Source organism: Podarcis bocagei (genome assembly GCF_964188305.1).
Source record: "Podarcis bocagei genome assembly, chromosome: 5".
NCBI classification, from domain to species: Eukaryota; Metazoa; Chordata; class Lepidosauria; order Squamata; family Lacertidae; genus Podarcis; species Podarcis bocagei.
This window is the reverse complement of record NC_138129.1, coordinates 55,771,430-55,794,194: the sequence shown is the minus strand read 5'-3', so window position 1 is coordinate 55,794,194 and position 22,765 is coordinate 55,771,430. Positions and strand designations below refer to the sequence as shown.

The 22,765-nt window shown below is 45.2% G+C and overlaps 1 protein-coding gene across 1 annotated transcript; it reads left to right on the top strand.

The window, feature by feature from the left end:
- The first annotated feature begins 434 nt into the window (after positions 1-434).
- LOC308586520 (cytochrome P450 4B1-like) lies at positions 435-22,541 on the top strand. The gene is made up of 12 exons (XM_081193205.1): positions 435-650; positions 1,915-2,056; positions 3,698-3,742; positions 9,433-9,560; positions 10,118-10,248; positions 10,421-10,575; positions 10,986-11,092; positions 12,137-12,327; positions 17,520-17,653; positions 19,192-19,256; positions 20,880-20,962; positions 22,278-22,541. The coding sequence occupies exons 1-12, from the start codon at positions 465-467 to the stop codon at positions 22,444-22,446; spliced, it is 1,536 nt and encodes a 511-aa protein (XP_081049331.1). The 5' UTR covers positions 435-464; the 3' UTR covers positions 22,447-22,541.
- The last annotated feature ends 224 nt before the right edge of the window (positions 22,542-22,765 follow it).

Here is a 22,765-nt window from a genome sequence, read left to right as displayed (position 1 = left end):
ATTCAAAAATTTTGCAGTGTTTCTGTAAATAAGTTTTAAATTTTCTCCAGTCTTCTTCCACCAACTCTTCTCCCTGGTCTCGGATTCTGCCAGTCATTTCCGCCATTTCCATGTAGTCTATTAATTGCATTTGCCATTCTTCCAGAGAAGTACCAATGCTATTCCAACTCAGGATGTTTTTTGGATTAACTAGGTGAAATGTTGTGGAATCACCTTTGTCCCTCCAAACTACAGAAGATATTTTGCAACCTTGCACAATTCCCTCTCAAACACTGGAGGGAAGCACTGGAGCGTTCTAGCCCACAGTTGTTACCCAAGAAGTGTCTCTGTGTGCATGTTAAATAGGAGGTTGCTGGTTACTTAAAGACAGACTCTATTCCTAGACATAACAAGGCAACACGAAGGCTGCTGTGTGCATGTTAAATAGGAGGTTGCTGGAAAAGGGCAGAGCCTGCTGAAGCATTATGCTTTCTCTGCTGGAAAAAATGGATACCCACTTTCTACAGGTCTTGCATCTTTTTATAGGGCTCATTATTCTTTTTGGGCTCCTGCAAATCATTAAGTTGTACCGGAGGAAGAAAGAACTTCTCAAAAACTTCAAGAGTTTCCTAGGACCATCCAGTCACTGGCTTTATGGTCATAACAGGGAGGTAAGGAAGAAGGCTTGGAAAAGGGAGGGGGAATATTTATTTGCAGTTGAAGGGGCAGATGCAAACAAAGATGGGCTTTCTTTCTACTTGGCAGGCAGATATAGCTTTTCTCAGCCTTGAAATGGATGGGAAGCTTCACTTGGCAGAAAGAACCCCTCTCCTCCAGCACAAGTGCAAAATCACAATCTCCCTTTGCATCTGATCACACTATTGGTGAGAATTCAAGGAGAATGCCGTACTTTTCCGTGTATAAGACAGGCGCCTTATACACGGGGTGTGTGTGTGTGTGTGTGTTATATGAGAAAATACGGTATTGGGTTAAAACACAGAATGAGAATTGTGATGGCAAATGTAAGAAGAGAGAGAGCGTGTGTTCGTGTGTCCGTGTGCATAAGTAGAGTGAATAAGAGGTGACTCTTCTTACTGTCCTATTCTCCTTCTGCTTTTTCAGCAAGTCAGAACAAGATCACCTTGAAACATTTCCAGAATATTCTCCTTGAATTCTCACCAGTAGTGTGATTACAAGCTAGTTCAGGCTTTCATCAGATTTACTGAAAATATATTTCACTTGCCACCCATTTCTCTGTGCTTCTGTGTCTGATGTGTGTTTTCTTTTGCTTGTGTTGGTGCGTAGCTATCTTTTGTTTCTTCATCTTTGTATTAACAACAACAACAACCCTTCCTCACACGTAAGTTGTGCAATATGGTAGATGAACACCTTATAAAGGTGGTAGGAGGGGAAGAGGAGAAGAAGAGAAGAGTTTTGGATTTGATATCCCGCCTATCACTCCCTTTAAGGAGTCTCAAAGCGGCTAACATTCTCCTTTCCCTTCCTCTCCCACAACAAACACTCTGTGAGGTGAGTGGGGCTGAGAGACTTCAAAGAAGTGTATGACTGGCCCAAGGTCACCCAGCAGCTGCATGTGGAGGAGCGGAGACGCGAACCTGGTTCCCCAGATTATGAGACTGCCGCTCTTAACCACTACACCACAGAGAGAGGGCAAAACCAGCACCACCCATAAGAGGCGACCATTGCAATGTCATGTTGATAAGATCTTCAGTGTACTTTCTGGGAAAATTTTGACTACTAATCTTATATGCCGTGCAAGTGCCTTCTTGTAGAACTCTCTTCAGAAACAAAGTGAAAGATACATTTTCATTCACTGAATGAATGATTCTCCGGGATGGGTTCTCAGCCATAACATCTACACACCCAGGACATGATTTAATAAACATTTTATATGGTTACTTTCTGTCATTGCAGACCCATCGAGGACAGGAACTGAAGAAAAGTTTGGAATGGGCAGAAAAATATCCTTATGCCTACCCTAGATGGTTTGGTGGCTTCGTGGCTGTTTTAGTAGTTAACCATCCAGATTATGCAAAAACTGTGTTTGGTCATGGAGGTAAGCTTACACACAGCTGCAAATTTCCCCTTACAGATGCCCCCAAAGCACAAATCCCGACTGCCACAGCCCACAGCTGCCTCATGCCCCATTCTCCCCATGGGACCCTCAAGGGAAGCTTCCTGCTTTTCTTGAGGAGGAGCATTTTCCAGAAGTAAATAGGCAGGACAAATAGCAGAGGCTAGGCTACCATATGCAAATAGCAGCTACACTCTTAACACTTCACAGTGAACTGGGCACAATATATTTATTTCTAAATTGTACACTGATGCCTATTTCACACGAAGCTGTTTGTTTATAAAGACTGGCTCTTAGACTTTAAGGCAGTGTGTCAGGCGGCAGAGGAAGCAACTCCCACTGCAGGTTGCCAGGAACAGATAAGACAAGGAAAAGTTCTTAAAATCTGCTTTTTTATTCAATATTTACAGCCTCTTGGAATAATGGCATTGTCCCGAGTGACTCTCCACCCCCTTTTTCTCCCACTTACTCATTCGTCATCATCTCCCCTATGGGTGGCGCTGAGGGCCCTTTGTTTCTGAGCCCTGTGCTCTCCTACTTTCACTGCTTGCCAGTTTCTGGGAGGGAGGGGTCTGGAATGCTTTCTAAAGACACAGTGTCTGTCAGCTGCCACCCCTATGGTACTTCTTCTTCCCCCTCTTCCATTATTTCTCAGCTTTCCCCCTCATCTGCCTCTGAGCTGTGACCTCCGTCAAACCCCTGTTGTAATTCTGAACTGTCTTCTTCTTCTCTGGAAGGGTCAGGCTCCACCATTCCTCCTCTGCCCAGTCCCTGACACAGTGGTTGCTGGGGGGGGGGGCACTTTCAGCCTGGAGGCCATATTTCCTTGTGGGTAAACTTCTGAACACCAGGTGCCAGGAATGGAGATGGGGCCATGTGCAAAAGTAGATGCAGCAGCGAATGTAAAATTCCCCTATTGTAAAATAGACTACATTCTGCACCCCCCTTCTACTCTCCATCCAGACATGTAAGAGGCAAAAATACTGCAATGCAAGATCAGTGAGGAGCGTAACCTGGTGAAAGGGGTTGAGGCCTGGGGAGACTGAGATGCCATAAGGGCCCAGCCTGATGTTTCCACCCCTGTTTTAAGGTTTCAGTTGTGTTTCCTTTGTGGTCACAGTCAGTTTTTAGTCCTATAGGTCATGTCCTGAAACGGCTGGGCTGGATTTGCGCCACAGCACCTTTCCCTTAATGATTATTCTTTTTGCAGCTCTGGATTTTGCCGGTCATCATGATTCAGCACGCTAGAGAGAGGCCAAAGTCCAAGCTAACTAATAACAAGCTACTGTGTCGGTGATGTAATACCAACCTAGAGATATGAGAGCAGTCAATTGCGGCATCAAAGAGGGTGCCCTTCAAGCTGGATTTGGCAAGGAGCACAATCTTAAAGAAATAAACAGCACCCTTGTCAGTTTTGTACAGGTTCATCAGTACCTCTTTGAAAACCAAATGCCATCTCAAAACAGATTGGTCTGCTTAAAATTTAAAAATAGACAAAGTTTGGAATATTCACTATAGTTTACCTTTGATTCCATCCTGTTTTTGTTTTTGTCTTGCTTTGAGCAATGAGTGTGTATAGGATTGCAACCTCAAAACAATATTTTCTGTTATATATTTTTTCAGATCCCAAGGCTATGACGACTTATAAGTTCTTCCTCCCTTGGATTGGTAGGTAAAATGATAATTCATCATATATATATATATATATATATATATATATATATATATATATATATATATATATGTCAGGGAACTGCCATCAGAGCATCAGGTGGTGGAGGGACTCAGGCAGGATGAAAGAGACTCAACTGCTGAAGCAGGGACCAGCAGGGGGAGGAGTGGGTCTCTGAGGGAATGCGAGCAGGAGGGAGGGCTCAGGGAGGCTTCCAGCGAGAACAGTGGGGAGGTATCGGAGCCTCCCATAGGGAGACCCATACCTCGCAGGAAACTGTCACGCCGTGAGTCCAGGAGACGCGTTTCCGTTAAGGAACTTCTTTGCTGGAAACGCTTCCGCAGACAGCCACTGTCGGACTCTACTAGTGACTAGAGCAGACATGTCTGAGGAGCTCCGTCACACACGGAGGTTTGTGGGGGCGCACAAACTCTGAGGGAGCACGTTTTCACGCACAAGCAGCTAATCAAACCCTCACAGCAGTCCGACAGTCTTTGTACGCTGCCTGTGCAAGAGAAGGCATCATGAGCGAACCAACCGGAACCGGAGGAGCAGGGGCTGGAGCTGGTCCAAGCTTGGAAGATAGATACCGAGCGTTGGAGGTTCAACTGGCCCTGCAGACGGCGAGGCTGGAGGAGAGAAGGGCTCAGGATGCAGACAAGAAGGGGAGAGCCACTCAATTCCCCAGAAAGGTACCAGGATTGGTGCAGAAATTTGGGGGGGACCCCAAGGACTACCATGCTTTTAGGACAGAGATGCAATATGCCCTTAATGTGCAGTTCGATGAGTTCCCTGATGAGGAATCGCGAGTTGCTTTTGTAATTGGGCATCTTGAGAAAGGGGCTAGAGACTGGGTTCGACCCCTAATGGCAACGCACAATGACATACTAAAGGACACAATGAAGTTCTTTCGTGCAATGGATATCATGTTTTCCAGCGATATTGAGGAAGGGGTGGTGCGCAGACAGCTAATGGCTTGTAAGCAGGGGAGCCCAGTGTTCTTTGTGGACAAAAAAAATGCGGACAAGCCGAGACTTGTATGTGATTTTAGGCGGCTGAATGCAGTGACTGAACCGGTGGCGTTCCCTATGCCCAGAATTGATGATATTTTGACCATGGTGAGGAAGGGAAAGATTTTCACAAAGCTGGATCTAAGGGGGGCGTACAACCTGATACGCATAAGGAAAGGGGATGAATGGAAAACCACCATGTTTACCCCTTTGGGGGCGTTTGAATACCTCGTTATGCCATTTGGATTACAAGCAGGCTCCGCGTGTTTTCAATCTTTTATGAACCACGTGCTGGGCCCTTTGCTCTACAAGAATTGCGTTGCCTTTCTAGATGATGTGTTGGTGTATTCTGAGAATGAGGAGCAACATGTGAGAGACGTCAGAGAAGTGTTGAGCAGACTGCAAGCCAACAGGCTGTGGGTCAAACTGGAGAAGTGTCGGTTCCATACCAAGGAGGTGGAATTCCTGGGGTACCGCCTGTCAGACAAGGGATTGGCCATGGATCCCGGCAAGGTACAGGCAGTGCTGGAATGGAAAACACCCAAAACCAAGAAGGATGTGCAGAGGTTCCTAGGGTTTGGAAACTTTTATCGTAAGTTCATCCGCAACTTCGCCCATCTGACGGCGCCCATCACTGACTGTCTCAGCAGTAAGAAGAAGTTTGTATGGACGGCGGAGGCGGAGCGAGCGTTTGAGGAACTGAAAAGGGCCTTCGCCTCTGAAGAACAACTTCTGCATGTGGATTTACGAAAGAAGCTAAGGGTTGAAACAGACGCATCTGACAGAGCCATAGGGGCGGTGCTTCTTCTGCAGCCGGGGAAGGAGGAGTCGGAGTGGCGTCCGTGTGCCTTCTTCTCGCGGAAGCTGAACAAATCCGAGAGGAACTACACGGTGTACGACCGAGAACTGCTTGCTATTCATGAGGCGTTCCGGAGATGGAGGCATCTGCTAGTTGGTGCACAACATAAAGTGCAAGTGTGCACGGACCATAAAAATCTAGAGTACTGGAGAACGGCGCGAGTGCTCAACCAAAGGCAGTTGAGATGGGCCCAAGAGTTCTCCAAATTTAACTTTGAGATTTGTTATGTGCCAGGCCCAGAGAATGTTAGGGCGGACGCTCTCTCACGCAAACCTGAATATTTGGAGGGGGAGGGAGCACCCGAAGAAACCCATATCATTCCAGAGGACTGCTGGGTGTGTGGGGCGACTTTGGTGGGGCAAAGGGAATTGGTAGAGGGTACGGTGCAGGATGCATACGCCCAGGGGAAACTCAGGGATCTCAGAGGGGAGGAAGACAAACCCGGTGGTTTTGAGGAGAGAAATGGGGCATTGTATTATAAGGGAGCGTTATATATACCTGAAGGGGAATTGAGGGAGAAAGTACTCAAGCAGCTGCACGATAGCCCCACAGCAGGGCACTTTGGGCAACACAAAACCATGTGGCTGGTTACCAGGGAATTTTGGTGGCCCAAGGTCAGGGAAGATGTGCGGGAGTATGTGAGAGGGTGTGAACAATGCCAAAGAGCCAAGGGGGAGAGGCAGGCGCCGGCTGGTTTATTAGAACCAATGCCCACACCTGAGAGACCGTGGGAAGCAGTGGCAATAGATTTCATGACTGATCTGCCAAGGTCTAGAGGGAAAACAGCCATCATGGTTGTAGTAGACCTGTTAACTAAAATGGCCCACTTCATAGCCTGCTCACATGCGGTTACAGCAGAAGAAACCGCCAAATTGTTTGTAGAGAATGTGTTTAGGTTGCATGGCGCCCCCTTGAGGGTGGTTTCAGACCGAGGGAAACAATTTACTTCCAGGTTCTGGAGGAAGCTCATGAGCTTACTGCATGTAGAGGTTAATTTCTCGACGGCCCGTCATCCTGAAACCAACGGGCAGGCGGAAAGAGCAAATGGGGTTCTCCAACAATATTTGAGGTGTTATGTTAATGACAGAGAGAATGATTGGGTGGAGAAGCTGGCGTTGGCAGAATTTGCCTACAACAATGCAGAGAACGTGTCCACGGGGATGAGCCCCTTTTTGGCTAATCACGGGTGCCATCCCAGAGCCTTCCCAGGGGGGGAGGGGGAGAACTGGAGCGTTCCAGCTGCAGAACAGTTCGTGGAAGAAATGGAAGCGATCCATCGCCAGCTCCAACTCAACTTAAACAGGGCTAAGGAGGAATATAAGAGGCAAGCAGACAAAAACAGAAGGGAAGGTGAAAGCATCAGGGTGGGGGACCAGGTGTGGCTGTCAACCCAAGGGTTGCCATTCAAAGGAGGTTGTAAGAAATTAAGACCCAAAAGGCTGGGTCCGTTTGAAGTCATACAGCAGGTCAATCCAGTGGCTTTCAGGCTCCGGTTACCGAACCACATGAAGCTGCACCCAGTTTTTCACAGGTCGTTGCTGTCACCGTATAGAGGAGACAGTGAGGGGAGGGTCACTAGGGGACCAGCAATGGAGGAGAAGGAACACAGCTACCATGTAGCGGAGATCCTCGATTCCAGGTGGAAGGGAGATCAAGTAGAGTATTTGGTAATGTGGGAAGGGGAACCGGAGTCGGAAAACACCTGGGTTAGGGCAGAGGATGTCAATGACGAGGTTTTAATAGAGACTTTTCATCAGAGGTTCCCACGTAAACCTCAGCCTGTAGCGAGGTTCCGAAGGGAATACTTTGCCACCACCGACGAGGAAGAGGAGTTGGAGGGGTTCCCAGATTCTGAAGAGGAGGAGGATTCAGCTGGCCAGGACGACGATCGATGGAGAGAATTGTTCGAGACGTCAGAAGATGAGGAAGATTCGTTTCGGGGTTTTAGCCCTTCACCTCCCAGGGGGGAGGAATTGGGAGGGGGTGAGGGGGGCCCTGGAGGGGAGGTGGATGTCAGGGAACTGCCATCAGAGCATCAGGTGGTGGAGGGACTCAGGCAGGATGAAAGAGACTCAACTGCTGAAGCAGGGACCAGCAGGGGGAGGAGTGGGTCTCTGAGGGAATGCGAGCAGGAGGGAGGGCTCAGGGAGGCTTCCAGCGAGAACAGTGGGGAGGTATCGGAGCCTCCCATAGGGAGACCCATACCTCGCAGGAAACTGTCACGCCGTGAGTCCAGGAGACGCGTTTCCGTTAAGGAACTTCTTTGCTGGAAACGCTTCCTCAGACAGCCACTGTCGGACTCTACTAGTGACTAGAGCAGACATGTCTGAGGAGCTCCGTCACACACGGAGGTTTGTGGGGGCGCACAAACTCTGAGGGAGCACGTTTTCACGCACAAGCAGCTAATCAAACCCTCACAATATATATATGAGAGAGAGCGCGCGCGCGCTTGGCTAACTGCATCTTGGGTATCTTGTTTCCTGAACCTCAGTCTTCCCACATATCTGATGATCTCAGTTCAACCTGTCATCTGAAGTTGCTTCACATCAGTATAAGCAAAGGCAAAGAGCATTTATCCCAGGTTTTGCTTTTAAGTGTGTCTCACACAGGATATGTAGTTAAATAAAGGATGATGTTTTGCTCTTTTTTTTGTATAAAGAACAATCCTGTGCCTAAATATTTCAGTCTCAAGCTTGCTTGAGCCACTATCCATAGTGCTTGTTCATATTATGCAGTTCCAAGCAGAATTTCATTCAGAACCTTTTACCTTGCTTTTTTTTTAGCTGAATAGTAAGGTAGAGATTTTAAACAAATTGAACAAATCAGATGTGCAACTTGGAGGGTTCTCCTGTCGAAAACGAGCATTTTAAAGTGCTGTTGCTTTCTATGGAAGCATTTATCACATGGTTAATTCTCTTTTGTTAAATCAGTGAGACTTAGAAGTGCTTGACAGGATCCTGTCTCTGGGCTTTCAGTCCTCATTAAGGTTGCATTCCTAGCTAGTCCTACCTAGGAGTAAGTTCCACTTATTTTGGACTTATTTTTGAGTAGACATGGTTCATTCTTAGTCCTGTCAGAGAGGTATGAAAATGTACAGAATGAGTCTCTGATTCAGGAAATATGGCTCTAGTCACCCCATACCTGCCAATATTTCTGCCAGTATTTCTATTCTCAAAAAGCTATATGGCTCCTGAAATGGAACCTCTGTATATCCCCACCCACCCAAACCCTTCCCACAAAAAACCTTTCAGATTATGTAAACAGGTATTTTTGACTTGCAGAAACTGACATAAGAATAGTGCTGGTTTCTCCTTTTGCTTCTAGAGTAGTCCTTTTTGAAAAACCTGGTTGGACTCCAACTCCCATCAGCCCCACCCAGAATGTCCAACAGTCAGTGATGGCTGGCATTAGAGCAATATTTGGATGACCACAGGTTCCTTACTCCTGTTTAAATCTTGCATTCAGGTCTTTGTCTACCTATTGATATTCCTAGCACTTTGTCATTGCAAAGTCCTTCCCCAGTGGCCTCCTTCCCATTGCAAGCCTCTCTGAATATGTACGTGGATAGCTCAGTTGGTTAGAGCACGGTGCTGATAACGCCAAGGTCACAAGTTTGACCCCCATTTGGGACAGATGCATATTCCTGCAATGCAGGAAGTTGGACTAGATGATCCTCAGGGTCCCTTCCAGCTGTACAATTCCATGTCTATAAACAGATGATTTTATTAGGAAAACTTGCATCCCAGAAATCCTGAGCTCTCTTTGGATCAACAGTCCTGCAATGTTCTGAATGGAATCTTGTTCTTTGTGCCCACAGGAAAAGGACTTCTGCTCCTGGATGGACCAAAGTGGTTTCAGCACCGCCGACTGTTAACTCCAGGGTTCCACTATGATATTTTGAAACCTTACGTAGCACTGATTGCAGATTCAACCAAAGTGATGCTAGTAAGTAGGATGACTGATGCTGCTAAGGTGCTTGAGATGCTGGTAAAATGTTGATGATACTAATGGGATAGTTACCTCTCTCACAGTTGGGATTGGTCATAGTTCAGTGTAAGATGGAATAAGGGGCAGGTAAATGTTATGGTCTAATACTGGAATGCCCTGCACTTGAATGGCAAAATAATAACTGGTGATTTCTATATGCAATGAGTGGGCTCATCCAATCCATTCTTATCCCTTCAAAACAGAGGGGGCAAGTTCACATTACCCACTGATGGTTAGCAAGGATAAAGGTTATGGACACGTCATAAGTTAGGCCCTGTCTGCACTATACATTTAAAGCAGAATCAAAGTACTTTAAACAGTCATGGTTTCCCTCACATAAACTTGAGAAGTGCCGTTTGTTAAGGCTGCATAAATGTATAGTCCAGATGGAGTCTGCACTATAGAACTGTTCATATGATAAGAAAACTCTGATATTTGACCTGGGACAGCCATTCAATAAAATGATGTTCAGGATCTGGGAAGTTAACTCTCCTTATCTTTGCTTCCTGTTCTAGGATAAATGGGAGAAGATGATTGACAAGGATGCCACAAAATCACTGGAGATGTTTGAACATGTCAGTATGATGACTCTGGAAAGCATCATGAAATGTGCCTTCAGTTACCAGAGCAAAGGGCAGACTCACAGGTTGGTGTCTTGTTTTATTTTTAATTCCCCCCCCCCCTATAAAGCTAGCCTATACAGTAGATTTTTTTTTTACGATGCCCATTTCCATTTAAACTGAAGGTGTTTTCACAAAACTGCACAAGCAGCAACAGCAGCAGCAGCAGCAACAACAACTGTCTGCTTTTTCTTTCAGAGAGTTGGATTCTTACATAAAAGCAGTTTATGACCTGACCTATTTGATGTCACAGAGAGTCCGTACCTTGTTGTATCGGATTGATTTCATTTATAGATACACACCAGCTGGGCGCAGTTTCCTGGAAGCCTGTAGAGTGGCACACCAACATACAGGTAATACCCCACCATCAGTTTCCTCCTTCATTTACAAGAGAACTAGCTAATGACAATTTGAGAGATATACTTTCCTCTAGCCCTTTGAGAAGAGTCACCATGGCTGCCTGGAGACAAAACACTCACTTGCAGAGGCAGATGAACTTGACAGCAGCAAGACAAAGGAACAGTATCAGAAGGTTCTGGGGTTGGTAGTGAGCAAGGTGGGTGGGGCAAGGAGCCTTGGGACATGCCAGCTCTTGATAGAGGCCCTGAATCACTCCGTATTTGTCCAGTGACTTCTGACATGTATGGAGTCTATCATACCCACCCAGTGTTTACTTCATCTGATTGTTGGGAACTTGGGGCAGTATTGCCTTTGCAGAAGTGTAAAGTCTCAGAGACTTAATTCCTTAACATTTGTCACACAGACAAAGTCATAGAAGAAAGAAAGAAATCTTTTAGGAAGGAGAGAGAACTTGAAAAAATCAAACAAAAACGGTACTTGGATTTTCTGGATATTCTTCTTTGTGCCAAGGTAAGAAACTTCAAAATGGCAATGCAATGGACAGTTTTTGCTATGTGGCATCAGTAGACACATGAATAACACTGACACTAACTATCCTGCAATAGAACATGAAGCATGACATCCAACCGAATAACAAAAGTATGTTTAGAGATAATATTGAGAGCTAAAATTTAGAAACATTTAGCTGCTAACCAGCTCTAGAAGTAACTACATTGACTTCCTTGTCTTCTACACTGGCTTTCTGGTCCTCCCTGTTCCCTTATAATCCTTGATGATGTATTAGTTTGAAGTAGGGATGCATCTGAAACTGCACCAATCACATAGGAATCTTCCAGACTGGCTGTTTACTGCAGCATTCCTCAACTTTCGGTTTCCAAATGTTGTTAGCCTACAGCTCCTATCCCTCCAAGTTTGCTTAGCCATTGTTTGGGGATGACGGGAGTTGTAGACAGGCAACATCTCTGGGGAGCCAAGGCTGAAGAAAATTGATTTATTGAGCCTTCATGCTGATATGTTCACAGACAAAAAATAAAATAAAATAAAATAAAAGCTCTGTTATCCAGTGTTACCTGTTTAATGGGCATTCATCCTGATAGGTTCATGTGGACGTTATACATCATTGCCTCCTAGTCAGGCTTTTGCAGTTTGAAACATTGAACCATTAAATTGTAGAGTTGGAAGAGACCCTGAGGATCATCTAGTCCAACCCCCTGAAATGAAGGAATATGCAGCTGTCCCATATGAGTGACAGGCTAGTTTCACCAGAAAGTGCAGAATAACTAGATTTTATATGAATAAAATTTTCCAACTGGAAGCACATGGAAAGAGTGTGGGGTATCTCAACTCTAGCAGCAAAAAGCATATGTAGGTGAAGAGCGATGAAGCCTTCCATCATCTGTGAATATTATACTCCTGATGAAGAAATAATCAAGTAAACGAGTAACAGGGTTCTTTTCTTTTTCTTTTTTAAAAAAAGTTTCTTAAGTCCTTAATCTTTTAAATCTCTAACCATTTCTAACTCATCAAATAGCTAATCTCCTTTTTTTCCTTCAGGATGAAAATGGTGTTGGGTTATCTGATGAAGATCTGCGTGCTGAAGTGGACACTTTCATGTTTGAAGGCCATGATACCACAGCCAGTGGGATCTCTTGGCTATTATATGTGATGGCCCAGAACCCAGAACACCAGCAAAGGTGCAGGGAGGAGATAAAGGACACTCTGGGAGATCGAGACACAATTCAGTGGTGAGACCTCTAACTCTGCTTTTTCTATACTTGTATGGCCAGTTTGGCGGGGAAGGATAATTGCTTTCTCATTCTAGAATCAGAAGATCAGTTTAATAGGCCAATCACAGAGAGTCCTTTATCATTTCCCTTTTGCTCCTTTCTCTCCGACAAACACTTAGACCCCCAAGTTCTAAGTATGTTTACTTTCAAAAGATACAGGTGGGAGTTAGTAATTGTTGAGTTTTTCCATATTATTATTTTTTGTCTATTTATGTACTTAGGTATTTATTAATTTTATATCCCGCTCTTCCTCCCATTATTACGTGATGAGTCTGCTGGGATCCTGATTGTCCTTCTGTTTATGTGCTTCCAGCTTTGATATGTAATGAAAAGCTTCCTTTCTGGGGGGGAAACTTGACTCATATAATTAGAATGCTGATAAAATCATAACATCTACAGTGGTACCTCAGGTTACAGACACTTCAGGTTACAGAAATAGTACCTCGGGTTAAGAACTTTGCTTCAGGATAAGAACAGAAATCACGCAGTGGTGGCAGTGGGAGACCCCGTTAGCTAAAGTGGTACCTCAGGTTAAGAATGGTTTCGGGTTAAGAACAGACCCCCAGAATGAAGTTCTTAACCAGAGGTACTGTACTGAAATGAGTGGGACAAGTAAGTCATAACTAATTTAGTGCATTGGTTTCAAAGGAACTAAAGCATCATTCTCCAGGTGCCCTTCAGATATTTTGGACTACAACCATGCTAACTGGGGCTAGAGTTGTAGTTCAAGACATCTGGAAGGCACCACGTTGGTGAACGCTAGACTCAAGTATGACTAACTGACTTTGGATCCAACTCACCATTTCCACATCTAGAGACCTGTTTAGGCAATCAGTATCTGCTGGTACTGCAGTGGCAAGGGAAAGTCAAGCCCATGATTCCTCACTATTTTGTTGGAATTCTGCCTGGGTCAGAGGAATGTGCCACAGCGTAGGCACCGGCAGATATTCCTGTCGACCTCCCCGCGTCTCCACTCTGCTGATAAGCAGGCGAGGTCCCGGCGATTCATCTCAGATGTGTGAGAGGAACACACCGTTCTCCCTCTCTCCCCTTTGGTGTCCCCAAGGAGGGGAAAGAAGCAGACAGAAAACTATTTACATCTTTTATTTCTGTCTCTCATATCAGTACAGAGAAACACGTCTGCACTCGACAACAGCAAGAAGAAACTCCACCCATGTACTTCCAGTACAGGTCATATGACACACACACTGAGCTAACATCCGGTGCTCAGTACGGATTGGACTGCCCCTTTGTTTCCATGGCAACAGTCACAAACATCCTGTCTGGCTTTCCAGCCACAAGCAGCTGACTGAGCTGCTGGAGCCTTTGCTTGCTGCAGCATTGGTGCTTTATGGTAACATACTCCCCCTAAAGTATCAATGCGTGCCGCGAGCAAAGCGTCATCCAGAGAAGAAAACAAACAGTTGTTATACTTATAACATTCCCCTGTTGTTTCAGTTCCACCCTTGGAACTACCCGCCACTGGTTTAACCAATGTACCTCTCTGGTTGTGTGACTTCACATTTCCTTGGTTAACAACTCTCTGTTGTGCCTTTGTCTCTGACTCAGACACAGCTTCAATCTGTCCTTGATCGTTTACAACAGCAACATATGCAAGGTTAGCAAACTCCTTTGAATACCTCTTGGGTGGTACACCCTTCGTTGCTCTCTCAGACCTTCGTAAGAGCTGCTGCTCTTCTCTGCTTTCTGGTTCAGCCTCTGAACTCTCTGGAGAACCAGTAGTAAGCTTAATCAGTGGTTTATCCTCCTTTTTTGAGGGTCTAGTCATTATTTGAGATTTCCTCTCAATAACTGTGACAACAGAGCTGTCTGAGCTATCAGTGTCATCATCATCAGTACCACTGAACTCAATAAGATCAAACTCATCATCATCATCATCAGAATCATCTGTGGAAAAAGTGTGAACAATCACTCTCTCCCGTTCAGGAGCACTCTCTAGAAACTTTGTGAGAATCACCTGACCAGATTCAGACAAAATTACTCTGTAGAGACCTTTTTCATAACCCACAAAGATGCCTCTGGCATTCTTTACCCCACTTGGAGCTTCTGTTCTCACTTGAGACCCGAAAACCTTAAAATAGGCAACAGAAGGTTTTCTATTAAACAGCTTCTCAAAAGGAGAACATCCCAACTCTGTTGAGACTTTTCTCAACCACACATGAAGATAGGACGCTAGCGATTCGGCCCAATATTCATGTGGTAAATGTGAACTTAGCAATTGCGCATGCATCCCCTTTTGCAATTCTTTGTTCACCCTAACACAGACACATTTCTTCCATGCTTCTTCGGAAGTAGCAAGTTTGTGCCTTATCCCTTTCTCATCCAGGAACCTCTGGAAATCCTGTAAAAGAAAAACTGGCTTGTCATCTGTGAAAAGACAATCAATGTTAGCATCATGCATACTTTTAACCTTGTCACAATACTCCTGAAACTTTTCTAAAGTTTCCTGCGGTTTCTTCATCAAGTAAACCCAAGAATAATTAGTGTAACAATCAACACACACAAGGTAATATTTTGCACCGCCTCTAGATGGTTCTAGAGGACCAATCACATCAGCATACACCCGCTGAAAAGCTCTGTGGACCTTCTTGGCCACCTTCTTGGTGTCCACACTGGTCAGACCTGCAAGAGAAATTTCGTTAGAATCAGAAGTATTACATTTCATGTAATCACTTTGATCAAAAGTCAACAAATACAGTCCATCTTTCTCTTTGGCAGTTAGAAACAGTTCTCCATCTTTGTAGATCTTGCATCTTTTAGCATCATAGTACAGTTTTAGTCCCTTCTTTGCAATCTGCGAAGCACTCAGCAGACTAAATTTCAGTTCTGGAACCAGGTAAACATCGTTTATAGTCAAGTTCAGACTCTCAAGATACACAGTTCCAATTCCGGTCGCTTCCAGTTCTTGACCGTTGGCTTGTTTCACAGTGAAGCTTTGCTTCTTCAACGTCGAAAACAGTCCTCTGTGTGGGCAGAGATGCTTCGTGGCGCCCGTATCGATTATGAATGCGTTCCCAACTTCTGGCGTGGTTTCTTTCGCCATCATCGCCTTTGCAGGTTTCATCTGGCAGTTGGTACGGCTTTTGCTTGACGCCTCAGGCTTCGTAGAGCTGTTCTTGGCTCCTTTTGACTGTCGCGGCTTCTTACAGTTTCGCTGTAGATGCCCAGTCTGTCCACAATTATAGCATCGGACGGCTCTCAATGCTATGGCATGCTCTCCAGTAGCATCAGCAGTGGGAAGATTTGAACTCTGTTCTTGCCTCCCTCTGTCTTTCACTTCCAGTGCAGCAAGTCTGTCGTGTTCGTTCAGGACGACGGCACACACCCTTTCCGCGGTCAGATCCTGAGCAGGTAGCAAACCAAGCTGACTGGCAACAACCTTGTAGGTGCGGTTCAGGCTGTTTATCATCATGAAGCAAAACACTTCCTCCTGTAGACGGAAATTGCGTTCCACCATCTGTTGACGCAGAAACTTCATCTCTGTCAGGTGCGCTTGAACATCTCCATCAGGCGCTAATCTCAGATTGGTCAACTTCTCAAAATATAGCAACGCTGAAGAACCAGCATCTCTCTGATGCGTTGTACGCAGCGCGTTCCAAACCTCTTGCGCAAATTCCAAATGCTGTATATGCACAAGCTGCGCATCTGAGACACACAGAATTATAGCAGTCCTAGCCTTCACATTCTGTGACTCCCAAGCACGCGTTGGTGCTGCTGGGATGGGATTCTCAATCACCCCAAACAGTCTCTGATTCTGCAGCAGGGCCTTCATCTTTACAGACCAAGATGAATAATTGTCATTGGTCAGGAGGGGTGGAGAAGGCAAGCCTCCCCCCTTCTTAGCATCCATTTTGAGTCCTTGCATTGACTCTAAAAGACAAGCCTCTAAAATCCAATAGCTGGCTTGTTTACACTCTTGACACCTGGCAACTCTGACACTGGCTGCGTTGGAAAGTCCCTTCCAGCAGTTCGTGAGGACCTAGTCATAACAAAACTTTGTTTACGCCTCTCTGAGGCATAGTCTGACTGTCCAGCCCTCTCGAGTAGCTTTCCATTTCTCCTCTCTGAGGCACAGCCTTCTGAAGGACGTTGCTTAGCAACAGCGCATTCCTTTCCTCGGACAGGAAACCACAAAAATGCCTGGTATGCAGGCCTCTTCTAAGTTGGAGCTGCTTTCCCACACTCGCTCTCCGTGAAGCAGAGAATGAATCAATCTGCATTCACACTTTTAAGCCCTTAAAATCTCATACCTTGAGCATCGGCTTGGCTGTCAGCTTCTTCTGGTCAGCTTCTGGCTGCAGAGAATCAGCCTCTCAAATCAGGCTTCCATGGAGCAGAGGAGGACAATTCACCAGCCTCTCATGCAGATGTCCGATGGATCGAAACCATCCGAAGGCTGCCACTGTTGGAATTCTTCCTGGGTCAGAGGAATGTGCCACAGCGTAGGCACCGGCAGATATTCCTGTCGACCTCCCCGCGTCTCCACTCTGCTGATAAGCAGGCGAGGTCCCGGCGATTCATCTCAGATGTGTGAGAGGAACACACCGTTCTCCCTCTCTCCCCTTTGGTGTCCCCAAGGAGGGGAAAGAAGCAGACAGAAAACTATTTACATCTTTTATTTCTGTCTCTCATATCAGTACAGAGAAACACGTCTGCACTCGACAACAGCAAGAAGAAACTCCACCCATGTACTTCCAGTACAGGTCATATGACACACACACTGAGCTAACATCCGGTGCTCAGTACGGATTGGACTGCCCCTTTGTTTCCATGGCAACAGTCACAAACATCCTGTCTGGCTTTCCAGCCACAAGCAGCTGACTGAGCTGCTGGAGCCTTTGCTTGCTGCAGCATTGGTGCTTTATGGTAACATATTTCTCTCATCTGTTCAGTACACCTAGGTACCAAATATCTGAACAGGGCTTAGGTCTTCTAGCCATCAACTCTATTAGAGCAGTGTTGTCACTGGAGATTTGTGATAGAGAGAGAACGAGAACCAAGGTGTATAACACTGTGATATATTTCACACCCTTGCTATCTTGTTTGACCGGTTGCACAGCTGCTGAAAGATCCTATCATATTAGTTGGAAATGTTGTTGCTCAAATGTGGTTTCATCTGAATTTTTCAGGGATGACCTGGGGAAGATTCCTTACACCACCATGTGTATTAAGGAGAGTCTCCGTCTTTACCCTCCAGTGCCTGGCATCTCCCGGCAGCTTAGTAAACCCATAACTTTTTGTGATGGACGCAGCTTACCTGAAGGTTAGTTCAGATTGGCCCTTTTCTGTTGCCCATAGTCTACCTTAGATTGAATAAAACATTTGGCACAAGGTCCAGCCCTAGGCTCTTTCAGCTTTCTCCTGTTGAAATCAAGGAGACTTAAAAATGTTGCATTGTGTTCTTTGTAAACTGACTCAAAGTCAAAATTTGATGGTGAACTTCAGGTGTCAAAACTACATTCTAGATTACAGTAATGCTATGAAATTTTCATTTACAATGGAAGGTATTATTTGCAAACCAAAACAGAAAGGTTTGGAATATGTGCATTTGACCATTGTTTGCCCATTCAGAACTTACTGCAATGTCTCTTTCTAAATCAGCGTGGTGAACCTCTGGCCGGCAGACTGAATTAGGGTTATCAGATCCCAATTTGTCAGCGAGTCCACCTTTGCCAGCTTGCAGCTATGGCTTGAATTCAAACCACACCTGCAAACTGGCTGCTGATCAGCAGTTACTGCAAGCCCATTTGAACTTTGACAGATGGGTGCCGGCTGGATCCAGTCTGCCCTAACCCCGTTATAAATAAAACCACTCTACTAGCTTCCTCCTGTCACCTGTATATCTTCACAGAGAATATACTCAGTGCAGTTTTGAAATTAGTTTTGAAATTAGTCATTAAAATCTCTCTGTTTTGAAATGTTCGGTCCACTATCTTGATTCAAAATTGCATCAAATTACATCTAAGCAAAAACCAAAACCTGCTCCTTTCCTTGGCACCCAAAATTTGGTTACTACATCTTAAGAGGCTCCATATGCAAAGTGAACGAACAACTTCCCAAAATATATAGAAGATAAGGATGATAACTTTCAGAACTCATGCCTGAGCTAGTTTTCCCCTCTTCCCTCTCCACCCCCCCTTTCCTCTCATTTCATGAATTTATGAGGGCAGGTCTATGGATTTTTGTAAACTCTGGGAGCCTTTTCAATTAATGAACAGGGTAAAAATGCTTTAAATAACTAACACAGAAATGAATGCAACATTGACCCCATTTACTAATAGAAAGCAGCTTCAGAAAGTGCTCCTGTGAAGTGAAGTGAAGGCTACAATGGGAGGGTGCACTTAAAACTTTTCCTGCCGCCATCTCTTGACTCTGAATTGCCCTCCCAAAATTTCTCCTCAGGTTTCCAAATATCAGGCTTGTTTGAGTAGAGTGCAATTTGGAGCAAAGAAGTGGCAAGACAGGAACATGTTAAGCATATGTGTTGCAGCTTTATATTGCCTTTACTTGGTGTGGCTTTTTTTTTGCAGGGGAACTATGGTTATTGGTGTGTTGTGTAATCTCTAATTGTGTACAATGTTTATGTGGGCCCTCTCAGAGGTGTGGCTAATATGTTCCATCAATTTGAGTAGGACATACATGCAAGTCCATATGGCTGGATCAGAACCATCAGGTCCTTCTGCCCCCAACATTGCTTCTTTGTCTTCCTGCTCTGAGTTGAAATGCTAGCTCTGAGATAGTTCTTCGCTAATGGCAGTGCTTGGATATTGAAATTAATAATGTTAACACTTTATGTTACAGGTTCCCTGGTGGCAATTAATATTTATTGTATCCACCGAAACCCTAGTGTATGGCAAGACCCAGAGGTAATAATTTGTCGTTATAGATAAAGGCATGTGACAACATCTGCAACTAGTTTCAGAGCTGGAATACATAGCTGGTGGATTTCAACCAAACTGCATTTTTAAAAATAAAGGTGAAGTGATTGCATGACACAGCAATTAGATAATCTCAGCTACTGAGGACGTTGCCCTTTGAGTCATACTAAGAGCTCATGCAGACTTTCTTTTGTGCCACTTTCCAGGCACAGGTCAGGGCTATAAAGCTCCATGTCTGTGTATGTGGTTTTTTGTCCTGGCGCTTTCCCTGGGAAAACCCATGTTTTACTGCTGAATTGAAGCAAATGGCAATCTGTGGGGAACCTGACTACCATTTTCTCCAATTAAAATGGTACAATGTGGGCTTTCTTAAGGAAAGTGCCAGGACAAAACACAAAACAAAACAAAACAAAACATCTACTCGGATACAGAGCTTGAATGCCCAGACCTATGCCTAGAAACATGGCACAAAAGGATGTCTGGATGAGTACCAGTTGCTAGACAGCAACGGTGAGAGAGGGCTGTTGCCTTCAAAACCTGCCTGTAGGCTTCTCAAAGGCATCTAGTTGGCTACTCTGCAAAGCAGGATGCCGGATCTTTGGTCTGATCTAGCAGGCCTTTTATGTTTTGAAAGCATGAATAAGGGAACAATTTGTAATCATGTTCCCCCTTGCCATTTTCTGCTAAAAAGAATCACTCCTAAATGCTTTTTGACTGTTGGTGTGAAATTGTGTGCAAAATATGTGTACATAATGATAATGCAGATAAATTTTCAAGAGGACTCTTTTGTGTTAATGGTGTACAAATGTGGAGAACTAAACTTAAAATTGGGAAACTGAGGGAAATGGTAATGGACAGATTTGTCCATGCCTTCTCTTACCCACACAAAATGTGGGGAGAATGGATGACAAGCAGACAGGATGCACCTGCTGCTGCCCTGTTGCTTGCCACCAGAAACAGATTTAGGGCTGTGAGGGTGGTGTGCATACACTGGGCACTGAGCTGAGGGGGCGCCCTCTCAAAGCCTGGTATGTGAAGTGTTGGGCTTTGGGAAAGAAGTATGAGACTCTTAAAGGGTCCTAGAGCCCCCGAACCTCCTTCTCAAAGTCAGACACCTCCTTACCTGCCTTTGGGAAGGCAGTGCAAAGGCAGGGCACCAAATGTTGGCCTTGCACAGGGACCATAGTAGCCAAGTCTGCCACAATTGCCAAAATGTTGCTGTTGTTACTGTTGCCAAAATGTGGGGTGACCAGATGGGCATGCCACTGCTACCATCACCATGCTCTTCCTCTGCCACTACTGCACAACTCTACTTCCTGCTCACCTGCCAAGCCAATTGGGAGAACTAGAGGAGGTGGGTCAAAATGACAAAGAAAGGTGCAAGTGGGTGGCCTGGAAATTGGGCCATTGGCCCAGAGACCTGAAGATTGGATATTGGTGCATCCAAACCTACAGTCGAAATTCTGGCAACTTTATAGGAAGCATCAGAGCATTTTAAACATATATGTCTTAAGACTGGGCCCAAGATTATATAAAAGCTTCCAGACTGTGAAGCAAGACTATCAATTGCTAGAGATGCTAATAAAAGACATCTGCCTTCTTTTCCTCCAGGTGTTTGACCCCACTAGATTCTCATCCGAGAAGTCATCTCAGAGGCATTCTCATGCTTTTGTGCCTTTTGCAGCTGGACCAAGGTGAGGATATAGACAGTTCAGTGTCATGGTCTGATTTACTCTCAGCTTAATTAGGCAGCAAGCAGATACTTTCGGTGTTTCAAACAATTTATGATGTACGGTAATTGCTCTCTGAGCCGTTCATAGTGACTGACTGTCATTAACACATTGAGGCATCTGAGCTATGTCCTCGCTTCCAACGTCATATCCTCCAGGAGCCCCCTCCCTCCCTTCTCTTTGATTGACGCCTCTCTTTAACCCTTGTGAACCTATGAGCGTGAGCAGATTCATACTGATATACTGCCCCTTCCTCTGATGTATTTTCCTCCTTCTCAGTTGCTACCTGATACTCCTTATCAGCGTCTGGGCTTTCTGCCAGCCCTGGTTCACTTGTCATGAGAAATTGTCTCTTCCTCTCTGACATGGGAAGCCAAGGAGGATTGAGGGGGGCTGGATTCAAACTGCTGTGGAAGAATGAGAGGTTCCTTGCTGCCTCTCTGAAGATCCCTGTCTCTGCAGATCTCCTCTTTTTCCTCCCCATTGTCGCTCTGGGGTGCCATATCTCTGACATTCAGGCCAGATGAGTGAGAGGTTGCTGATGAGCAATAGGGAGGAGAGAAAGAAGCTTGTCTATGGAGTCTGGTGGAGAATCTGTTGATGGGCTAGAAGTTCCATTGCCTCTGACCACTGGTCATACTGCTTGAAGGAAGCTGGAGTCTAACAACATCTGTAGGGCCACAGATTCCCCACCAATGACCTAGAACATATTTGCAGGTGGCTACAAAAAGATTACATTAATTGTCACATTTGAGTGATGTATTGCTACAGGAAGTTAAAAAAAAAAAGCAGGGGCTTGGAAAGGGGCATGTATTTCTGTCCCACCCCTTCTGCTGGCTGGAGGCAATGTCCTCAAGAGGCCTGACTTGCTTTTTGGGAGAAACCAAAGCTATGATAATGGAGAGCCTATTGGGTTGTGGGTTGTGAGTGCTGCGAACCTTCCGCTACTGTAAAAAACAAAACAAAATAACACCTCACATTGCAGAAGTGCCATAAGTATCCTGTGACCTTCATTCCAAGGAAACCAATCCTGGAGCACATTCAGGAACCCCTGAAACCTTTCAACACACTCAGGGATTGGGGGAAGCATTCCAGCATGGATCAAGGTCCAAGGCTCCGAGAGGATTTGGGTTTCCTTGTTAATGGTTGGGAACCTATCCAGGCTGAAAGTTGGAATGAAAGTATTTTGACAGGCAGAGTCAGCATTTTCAGGTAAAGCTCCTGCATTATGATTAACTGCTTCATAATAGATTTTCCTGACGTTTCTCTCTTTCCTCAGGAATTGCATTGGGCAGCAGTTTGCCATGAACGAGATGAAAGTGGCCCTTGCCCAAATCCTACTCCGGTTTGAAATCTTGCCAGATCCAGCAAAGCCTCCTGTTCCAATCCCCCAGGTTGTCTTAAAATCTCAAAATGGGATACACCTGTTGCTAAAGAAACTCAGCTGATAGCATATACAATTGTAGGGTTGGACAGGACCATGGGTCATCTAATCTAACCCTCTGCAATGCAGTAATTAATAAAATGACATATTTAAAGGCAAGCTGTGAATCATTTCAAACTTCTCTCAAAGAAGTGGGGGGGGGGTTTCTGATGGAGCATATTAGGAGAGTTAATGAAGTAAACACTCAGTTACGAAGAAGGAGCCCTGGGGTCAGCCATGCCTCCATCCTCTGTCTCCAAAAACCCATCACCAGGACTACCTCCCAGTTCAAGAGGGCACCACTGCTACTGTGCCACTTCCAGGGGCATCAGACAGGTTCCCAG

Coding starts and splice junctions, on each gene's coding strand:
- LOC308586520 (XM_081193205.1), top strand. CDS start 465: ATGCTTTCTCTGCTGGAAAAAATGGATACCCACTTTCTACAGGTCTTG. Junction 2,057..3,697: donor AACTGTGTTTGGTCATGGAG/GTAAGCTTACAC, acceptor ATATTTTTTCAG/ATCCCAAGGCTATGACGACT. Junction 12,328..17,519: donor GATCGAGACACAATTCAGTG/GTGAGACCTCTA, acceptor TGAATTTTTCAG/GGATGACCTGGGGAAGATTC.